Source organism: Martes martes (genome assembly GCF_963455335.1).
Source record: "Martes martes genome assembly, chromosome: 16".
NCBI lineage: Eukaryota > Metazoa > Chordata > Mammalia > Carnivora > Mustelidae > Martes > Martes martes.
The window spans coordinates 24,679,291-24,689,361 of record NC_137904.1 but is presented as its reverse complement, the minus strand read 5'-3'; the positions used below and the strand labels follow the sequence as shown (position 1 = coordinate 24,689,361).

Genomic DNA, 10,071 nt, shown 5'->3' with positions numbered 1-10,071 from the left:
TCACTGATTCTGCAAATTGTTTGGCTTCCCGTTGAATTAAGGATAGTCAAGTGCTGTGTGAAATGTGGGTCTGTTGCAGGACCCCCTCCGGGTGCCCCCAAAACACCTCACAACTTCGGAAGAGTTACTACTAATCCCTACTTGGTAGAGTTGCCTCGTTTAGCAAAAACAAACAAACAAACAAAAACAAATCAAAACAAATCACACCTCGGGCACTCAGTTAAGTTACAATCATCTGGGGAGTTCTTCAAACATTCCAATAGCCGAGCCACACTCCACACCAATGACACTGGAACCTCTGGGGGTTCGGCCCAGGTTATCAGATTTTTAAAATCTCTCCATTTCAGATGTGTCCCAAGTACTGCGTGGAACAGAACAACTCCTGGGAGTTCTGTTCGCCTGAAATGCACACCAAGCGGGGCATTGTGGGTACTACCTGGCAGCTGCAGCGGACCTCCCAACTAGACAACAGAAAAAGGAGGGGGCAGCCCAGGAGGGGAGCGGGGTCTGCCGCACCTGCTCCCAGAGTTAGTACCTCTGGGAACCCTCGCTGGGGCCCATGGGCCGGGACCCTGGGGCATGGACCTCCCGTGGACTAGCTCTCATGCGTGGAAGAGCACTTAGAAACACCAACTGGAATGACAGCCTAGGTTTCATAAGACAACTTTGGCTGAAGAAGGTTGGATGGGTGACGCCTGGGTGAAGATGTGGAGTTTAGCCTCACTTTAAAGTCGACCCTCTTCCAGAGACCCCATGCCCAGCACCAGGACGGTCCCTAGGGGCCTTTCAGATTCAGGCTTCCTCAGGGAGGCCACTCCCGAGCGCCCCCTTCAGGAAGGGGGCAGCAAAACATTGCAAGTTGATGGCTTTCCACCCCCTTTTCCAAAAGCAGAAATCCCCATCCCCATAGTGACTGTGTAATCAGGCCTCTGGGGCCTTCTCTGGAATTCTGTATCAGTGCAGCTAAAGGGCACAGAAAGTTTTACATATAAAATGCTCACCCTGGGGCGAGTCCTGCACGCACCAGGACCTTGATGTGGCTGGCCTCCCTAGGACTCCTTCCAGTGGAAAATCCAGACTAAAGCCAAGTCATGATATGTCTTCTTTCCTTTCCTTTAGTTGGGGACCATTCCCGCCTCTTAGCAAATTCTCAAGAGACCCACTCCTCCTGCTTTCTACTGCTGCTGCTGCTTCTCAGACGCCTGGTGGTGCCCAAGGACACCAGTGTCCTACGGGCTTCAGAGACTCTCAGAAGACCAAATGCCCTAGTCTTCTTGGGGTGGGTGACCCCAAAGTCCTGAATCAGACCAACGCAGCCCCATTATCTGTGGCGTGAAACAAAGCCCACACATGGGCTTAGAGAGAAACCACACGATCCAACAGCAGCAGAAGCTGACCAGCACAGAGTGAAGACCGATCCTGCCTTTGTGAACAGGAAACATTCATTCCCCCAGTCCCCAAGCCCCTCTCCACCCTCTACTGTCCTCTCTTCTCTGCAAACACCCCTCAAGGCCCCTCCCCAACATGCCCAGACTTTCCTTTTTCCACCAGAATTGCTGAAGACAACAAGAAACTGCAGGGTAAAAAATAAGACCATACATATTTATACATACTCAGATTAAGGAAACGAATCACAAGCCATGTACCACTGAGACAAATGGGAAAACTCAAAGTACCCTATCTACTCCCAGCTGCCCAAAAGATCGCATTAAAAATCCAGAGGGTGCATTTCCCCCACGTGCCACTGAGGATGGAAGGCTAATGTTTCCATACAACGTCCAACCATGTCTCTCACCAGCACACCTCGCGGGGCTGAGAACGGAATGCAAGAGTGTTTCTAAAAGCTGGGACCCGGGTGGGGGGTGGGGGTGGGGGATACCCAGCTGAGCCAAGCCCAGAGCTCAGAATCCCCAGGCCTTGTGGAGACCAGGGAGCTGGGCAGCAAGGAAGGCCCACTCCCCGCCCACCGACGCCATGGAAACAGTCCCTCCGTGCTTCGCTTTTCCTAAGATGCAGCAGCGGGAAGGAAACAACGGGTGTGAGCGTGCTCCTCCCTGAAAAGCAGGGCTCTGGATGCCCCATGCCAACACGTACTGTAGACCCCCTCCAGTGTCCCCCGGCTCCTTCCTTTGAATCCCTTCATTGTACACCCAAGTTAAATGCTGCTAATTTTTCACGGTCTTAAAAATAAAACAGAAAGAGGTAGGTAAGTGGGGATGGGGGAGTGTACAGGGAACTCTAAAAATACCAAGAACTCTTGGAATGAAGGTCGCCCCACGCTAGCTGGGCCTCTGCAGGCCTGAGTCCTTTGGACACACCGTGCCCAAGGATCTCGGGGGCTGCCAGCTGGGGAAGGGGCTCTGGGAGGGCCTGAGCACCTAGGCTTCAAAGGTGGTCAAAGGTTGGGGAGGATGTAGCCGTCGGGCATTTGAGTTCCTGAAAAAGATCAGACATCGGCTCCCACTCCCGGAGGGAATGGGGACTGGTGTGAAAGAGCCTATCTCACTAGAGCATGTTTTAATCCTCCTCCCCAGAGGTAGAATCATTTTTGTCCAGTATCTGAGACGCCATCTTCCAGTTCTTGTTCTTACAGTAACTCCCGATCGCAGACATTGCCCCTCCCACATCCAGGACCATCTGCCCCTGCAGACAGGCCACAGAATGAGGGGACAGGAAGGGCACAGATGTCATCCACACCCATGGCCCCACGCTTACCCCTTGCTGCGTGCACGGCTTCCCCCACATACACACCAGTACACATGACGTGGTGGCCGGAGATACATTTACAGTGTGTGTGTGTGTGTGTGTGTGTGTGTGTGTGTGTGTCTGTGCGCGCGCATGCGCGTGCGTGTGTGGCCCGGCTTGGGCTGCATCCCCAAGCAGGGTCTGCCCCTTGCTCCCAGGGTCCGGGGGTCTGAGTCCCCAAGGCCGCTCTGCAGCCAGCCCTTGTCTCAGTGTTTGATCTCAAGGATGGAGGGGTTGTGGTCCAGGATGGCGAGGATTATCTTGTCCATGTACTGCCTCAGCCGGAAGTTGATCTCCTCCTGCTCCTTCAGGGCTTCCATGAGCTGGAGGGAATGGGAGACGCAGGTCAGAGACCAGGCCTGGGCTCTGGTGCAGAGGTAGCTGATTGCCAGCTTGCATGCGAGCCAGTGCCCGACGACCGAGGGGCTCAGGATACTCTGGGCAAGGCAGGCCCCAGGACCAACCTTGGCACTCAGCCGCCGGAACTGGCTAAAGCAGCAGCCGCTCACACCTGAGGAGTGTGAGCTGTGTACCTGCCCAGGCCCCAACCCCAGGTGGTCTGTGGAGGGACCCAAGTGGGACAGACTGAGGACACTGGCCAAAGACATTTATGATCAAGAACGACATCCCAAGTCCCAGAGCCCTAAGACTCCTACGGCTTCTCGCCATTTCCTCTACCTGAAATGGCCCTGTCACCACCCCAGCCCCGCCTGTGTGGGTTCGTCCATTCCTGATGTGTCCTTTAGGAGAAAATGCTGGTTCTGCCCCCAGGCGGGAGCCCCCTGAGACTAGGGATCAGCTCTTAGCTCTATGTCCCAAGCACGGGGTAAGGCAGTTTAGGGACTTCTTCCAATTGATGTTAAAATGTAACCGGGGCATTCTGGAGGCCTGGGCCTTCATAACCGCACCCTAGTAGGGCAGAAAGGTTGGACTTTGGTTCTGGAGACCTGGGTCCTTCACTCCCAGGCTGGGTGATCTTGTGTCCTAGTTCCCCAATCTGCAACATGGAAGCATCCAGAAAGCCTTCCAGTTGTCAGAAGATACAGACAGGCAGGTGCTCAGGAAAAGCTAGGGTCCTTCCCCTCTTGGCTTGAGGGAGAGGAGTTCTAGCCTCTCCACACTACCTGTTGATGGAAGCAAGCATGCTGATCCAGGGGCAGGCTTCTGGTGGAGCAAAGACTCAAACTCCACTCTGTTCCCAAACCCTGGCTTCTCCAGCACGTGCAGGACATCAGAACTGACGCAGCTCCACCTACAGGCTCTGGGCTGCTTTTCCTGCTCGGGGTGGCCTGGGGCTTATCACAGCACACAGGAACGGGACAGGACTCACAGAGGAGGGGCTGAGGAGCCAAAGGAAGAACGAATGGGCACATTACCTCATCACGAGAGGCTGTGTCTATTTCTGCAGCCAGAGACTGGGCTTTGGTCTGGGTGGCAAAGAGGTTCTTTGCTTCATAGAGGCTGAGGCTCAAGATCTGTCCATTCAAGTCATCATTCTGATCCCGCAGCTTATGATTCTCCTGTGCAGGAGGACAAAGGCAACATCAGCTCCAAGAAGCATCCAGAACCCACCAGAACCCATTTCTTGGCACTCACTGTCTCCTGACTGCTACCAGTACCCTCCCCTCATGTGTGTCATGGCCAGCTCAAGAACCCTATACATGATGCAGCCTCTGCCAGGCTTAGGGTGGAGGTCTGGATCTTGGGAGGTCATAGGGTCCTGAGGAGGAGTTATAGGCTTGCTCGGGGGAACTACGTTTCCAGACAGGGGCAGGGCTCCTGTCTACACTTCCTCCCTGGGGGAGAATGAGCCAGAAGAGGAGCTCCTCTTGCCCCACATGGGGACATGGCCCACCGGGTGGCTCCTTTAACAACAGCGGCCCTCTGTAAAGAGTGAGGCTCTGAGGTCTCTGGGCCAGCAGGCTGGATCTAGGCTCCTTCCGTAGCTAGGTTCAGGAATCCTGCTCCGGGAGAACTCTTTCCAGGGGCACCTTTCCTCCTGAGTGCAGGTGGCCCCACTATGCCTTGCCCAGACCCCATGGGCTGGCACCACATGCTAGCATTTGCCCCAAGTCTCCTAAGTGCTCACACCTGGGACTTTGGACATCCTGTCATGAACGAGGAAGGGCTGGGGTTTTAGGATTGCTGTGGGGTGCACCAGGTAAGGCTGACTCAGGGGTGTAACTTAGAGCAGTTCCCTACCCCCAGGGTCAGGCTGCTGAGTGGGGGCTTCACTTACCAGCACACCCTCGCTTGGTCTCTGCCCCCCACTGATCCCACTTCCCCCAGCTGGTCTCCGATCATAAGACCACTCCCGGGAGTTATTTGAAATGGAACCCTGGGCTCGGGGTCTGCTTCTGGGAGAAGCCAACACAGCAAGACACCAATCCGTAACTGGGTAAAGTCTCACTTTCCCCCCATCACCAAGGATAGCAGAGTGGTGTCCAAGGAAAGGCCCTGGCGTTTGCATGAGACGCAGCCGGGAGGGAAGCTGCCTTGCTGAGCAGCGAGTTGGCCTGAGCAGCCCTGCCAGCCGGGGGAAGGCGGTGCCACAGCTCTCGGCCCCTCTGGGGAGACCCACCCCACGGGGATGGAAGGCTGCCTGGTGCCCACCTGCTTGAGCCGCTTGACCTCATGCTCCAGCTCCACCTCGCGGGCCCTGGCACTGAACTCGCCCAGGCTGGAGGACGAGCTGCGACCCCTGCCTGGTCGCTCGCAGTCCAGCTTGTACATCTGCAGGTGCTCCAGCTCCTTCCGCAAGTCCTCGATGAGCTGTGTGGGAGACAGGCAGGTTGGCGGTGGCAGGGCTGTCGGGAGGGAGCCCTGGTATTCCCCACCGCCACCCCCCAACCCCGGCCCGGGACCCACCTCCTGCGTCGCCTCCCGTTCCTTTTGAAACTCTAGGCGGTTCTGCCGCAGCTTGTCCATCATGCGCTTGTACAGGTCAGTCTCATCCTTGAGCCGCAGGCTCGTGTCCTCCAGCCGGTCGGACATGCGCTGCCGCTCCTGGAGTGGGGGGTAGGTTGTGGGGAGGGTGACCGGGTCAGGGCAGAGCAGTCCCAGAGAGGTTCCCTATGCCCTGGGGACTCAGTGGGCATCTGTGTCAGCCGCAGGCACAGAGCCCTTGGAGTCACGGCTTAAAGAAATAGCCAGGGGGTGCCTGGGTGGCTCAGTGGGTTAAGCCTCTGCCTTCGGTTCAGGTCATGATCTCAGGGTCCTGGAATCGAGCCCCGCATCAGGCTCTCTGCTCGGCAGGGAGCCTGCTTCTCTCTCTCCCTCTGTCTGCCTCTCTGCCTATTTGTGATCTCTGTCAAATAAATAAATAGAATCTTAAAAAGAAAGAAAGAAAGAAAGAAAGAAAGAAACAAACAAACAAACAGCCAGGTCCCTTAGGATTCTAGAAACACAGCTGAAAAAATGCCAGGCCGCTGACATCCTTCAGTGGTGGCAGAAGAAACCTGAATCAGGGTGGCCAAACAGAAGCTAATCTCCTTCTCTCTTTTTTACTATTTATTACATTCACTCTAAAAAATAAACCTGGAGGGCACCTGGGGGCGCTCAGTGGGTTAAAGCCTCTGCCTTTGGCTCAGATCGTGATCTCAGGGTCCTGGGATTGAGCCCCGAATCGGGCTCTCTGCTCGGCAGGGAGCCTGCCCACCCCACCCCGCCCCGGCTCTCTGCCTGCCTCTCTGCCTACTTGTGATCTCTGTCAAATAAATAAACAAACAAACAAACAAATAAATAAATCTTAAAAAAAAAAACCCTTGGAAAATCAAAAATATAGAAAGATAAATTACTATACATATTTTATTGCCTGTTGTTGCTGCTGTTAGGACAATTCTGTTAGAATTCCAGAAACTAGCAACTGAAGGCCTTTGTGGCCAACATTGCCTCTCTGGGGATTCAGCTCAAGAAGGGGCACCTGGGTGGCTCAGTTGTTAAGTGTTAAGCGTCTGCCTTCAGCTCAGGTCCCAGGGTCCTAGGATCGAGTCCCGAGTCAGGCTCCTTGCTCAACGGGAAGCCTGCTTCTCCCTCTCCCTCTGCCCCTGCTTGTGTTCCCTCTCTCGCTGTGTCTCTCTCTCTCTGTCATACAAAATAAATAAAATCTTAAAAAGAACAATAAAAGACCCAAGTCTGAGACACCCAGACCTGCCGCTCACCTCGTCCAGCTTCTCCGTCTGTGCCTTGAGCCGGGTCACTGTTGTTCTGAGCTCAGCATTTTCCTCCTCTAGCTGCTGCACCCTGGGGAAAGGAGAGGGGCTTAGAATAGATCAACAATTGGCAGTGATTCCCTGCTGCCTGGACGAGGGAAGGTACCAGAAAGCAACAGAGAGCAAGTAAGAGCTTCCTGTCACCCAAGGCAAATGGTAAAGACACTGAATGACCATCCTTATGTTTTTGATAAAAGAAAACACTCATCTGTGAGTAAGAACACAGGATTCTTTCTGCATGTGTCCTCAGCCTGAAACAACACAGAAGATGCTTTTCTGCTAAACAGAGAGAAAGTCCTCCTGTGGCTGGCTGTGGCCGGGCCTTCCTGTTAGAACTCACACTCAGAGAGGAACAGTATTTGCTTGTCTTTCTCCCCCTGGCATTGCCTCCCAGGCTCTTTGCTCGGCTTGCCAGCAGCTGCCTCCGCATACCCACAGACATAGATTCTGACGGTCGTAATCCTCTGTGTCAGTGTTCATGGGGGGCCATGCTAACAGGATTCCACGGGGAGACACAGCCCAGGTACTCAGGTCATCATAATGACCTGAGAAGGGGGCCCGAAGTTGTTATGTCAATGGCAACGGAACAGGGAGGGGTCATTTCTGCCACTGATCCCTACAGAACATTCCCTCTCCTTTGCACTTGTTCCTTCTTTCCTGGAGCAATGGCTTCCAGGTCTCCACTGCCCTCCGGGCTCCCCAGGGCTCCCTAGGAGCACAGGGGCAGGCATCCTCTCTGCCAGGGATCCAGGGGGCCTCCAGGGGGCCTCACCAGCCTGACTCATTAGTGAGGGCCACGGCGCCCTGACTCACCTGCCTTCAGGTCACTCTGGTGGGCCGGGAGGGAGGGATGAGAGATGGGGAAACAGAGGCCCAGGAAAGGACATGGTAGTCCAAAGTCATGGAGCTAAAGAGTGACCAACCCAGATTCCCAGGTCATTACTCCTCTCTCTCTACCAGCCTCAGCTTCCAGCAGCTATCCCTGCAGCTCAGAAGCCCCGAGGAAACCAGGCCCTGCTTTTCCATTCACCTTGGCCCCTGGGGCCCAGGGTCAATGCACCCAAGTGTTCAGGGTCAGGGAGAATCTGACAGCAGGGGGAGCTCCGAGCCTAGACATCAGACCCAGCCCAGGACGAAGGGAAAGACCACAGTTTTTCCACCTATTGTCTTGATAGACTTGTGCTGTTTCCAGTTGTACCTGGTGTGAACAGTGGGACTACAAAGGTTCTGTTATGTACTTCCCGGGAAACATGTCCAGGTGCTCAGCTATCAAGAGGAGAACTGTCAGAACAGGGAGATTCCTTTCAGGCTCTGTGTCTTTCAGGCTCTGTGTTCAGATCTCCATGATGGGAATAGTGCCTACCCCAGGCCTGAGCGAGGACTGGAGGGTGCGTCGGAGAAAGGAGGGCTCTGGGGAGAGGCCCTGTCCCTCGTGCCAGCCTGCTCCAGGCAGGGGCCCACCTGGTGTTGAGCAGCTCGATCTCCGTGCTCTTCTCCCTCTCCAGCTTGCTGTAGGCCTCGCGGTGCCGCCGTGCCTCCTCCTCCAGGGCCTGCTCGGCCATGGTCTCCTGATCCTTCACCATCTCCTCCAGCTCGTGCACCCTGCGGAGGGGAGCACACAGTCTGGTCCAGCGCCAGCTCTCATGGCTGCTGTCTTCCCACCCCAACCTTGGCTGTGACTCTGGGAGCCCCTGGCCCCAAGACCCCGGCTCAGTAACAGCCCCACTGTGGGAAGTGGCGGCCTATTTTCCAGGCCTGGGGGTTGGCAGCTTCGCTGACATGACTTTGGGACACCACATCACAGAAGGGGAGGTGGACAGGCCAAGTTCACCACCCAGGGGAGGAGCTGGCGGTTGGTCCAGAGGGGAGCAAGGCCGCACGGGGAAGGTGGCATTCCCAGGCCAGGCATGGGGAATTATGGCAGGCCTCGCCCTGGCTGCATGAAGCAGCCCCCGGGACCCCTGCTTCTCTTTCTGCCCTCCTCCTTCCTGGCCACTGCCCTCTGAAGAGCAAGTCAGTGACTGGCTGCCTTGATTCCAAAAACAGGCAAGTCTTTCGATAGTGGCCCTGAGTGTGCCAGACCCAGGAAAGGGCTGGGTCCCACTGGCAGCCTAGCTAATGGAGCAGTCTAGCATACATTTCACTGGTAATAGTTCCTCCAGGAGGCTGACCTTCTGGGGTGTCTAGGAGAACCCATCTTTGGACCCTACAAGGTTGAGGACCAGAGCCCCGCTGAGGATCATTTTACCAAGTGTCATGCCATTCTGTGAGGACCACTACACTCTACATGTGCTACCTCGCTGCAGTCACGGTGAGTGGGCCTCCGTCGGGGGGGCGGGTGGGAGTGAAACCTGGCCCTTCCACCAGCAGCAGGTGCAAACCCCCGACTCACACCAGCCATCTCCCTCCGCACAGCCTATCCCCAGATGGTGGGGGCTGGGGATCAGACTCTCCTCATTGTCGGCCAGAGAAATAGAGTGGATCCCAACTCCTGCCCACCCGGGGCTGCACACCTGGGGGTCAAGGTCAAGCTCCAACCCATTTCCGAGTCCCCAGAGGCCAGTTCTGGGGTACCTGCAGGGGTAGGGCCATATAGCAAGGGGCTGATGCATCACAACATCTAGAGGGGAGAGACAAGACATGCGGGTGACCTCCCCAGCTTTTCTCAGGGTCCCTCACAACAGAGACCAACAACTGCTCCTGAGTCACAGCCAGAGCCCCCTGAGCAAGCTCCCTGCCCCGACCTGTGCACCAGCTGCGTGTTCTCCTGCTTCAGCTTGCTTTTCAGGTCCCCATTGGTCAGGCTGTCATTCTCCAGTTCGGTCACCTTTTTTTCCAGGAAGCTCACCTGCAAAAGGGAGGCAGTGGTGGGGGAGGAGGAGACCCCTGAGCCCACAGGACGGAGCGGCAGAAACCGTGGCACAGATGGTCAGGCCCCCCAAGGGACTGCATATGGAGGGTGGGGAGGGTGTGGGCGTATGTGCCCACATTATCAGGGCTGCCTTCCCTCACCTCCTGCAGCAAGGACAGGGTCTCCGCCTCCCAGGCCCCCAGAGAGCTGTGGGCACGCTCCCCACGACCCCCAGAGAGCACACATGAAGCCCGTCCTCCGGCC

The 10,071-nt window shown here is 56.0% G+C and overlaps 1 protein-coding gene across 2 annotated transcripts in view; it reads right to left on the bottom strand.

The window, feature by feature from the left end:
- Nucleotides 1-1,575: 1,575 nt before the first annotated feature.
- Nucleotides 1,576-10,071, bottom strand: part of RAB11FIP4 (RAB11 family interacting protein 4) — a 32,882-nt gene continuing 24,386 nt past the window's right edge. For both annotated transcript variants that reach the window (XM_080825442.1, XM_080825441.1), the window contains exons 7-13: nt 9,701-9,804; nt 8,418-8,558; nt 6,906-6,987; nt 5,614-5,751; nt 5,359-5,517; nt 4,122-4,265; nt 1,576-3,068 (exon numbers count right to left, since the gene is read on the bottom strand). In XM_080825442.1, coding sequence (XP_080681568.1) covers nt 2,952-3,068; nt 4,122-4,265; nt 5,359-5,517; nt 5,614-5,751; nt 6,906-6,987; nt 8,418-8,558; nt 9,701-9,804 — 885 coding nt within the window. In that variant the 3' untranslated portion in view covers nt 1,576-2,951. The remainder of the gene's footprint in view (nt 3,069-4,121; nt 4,266-5,358; nt 5,518-5,613; nt 5,752-6,905; nt 6,988-8,417; nt 8,559-9,700; nt 9,805-10,071) is intronic.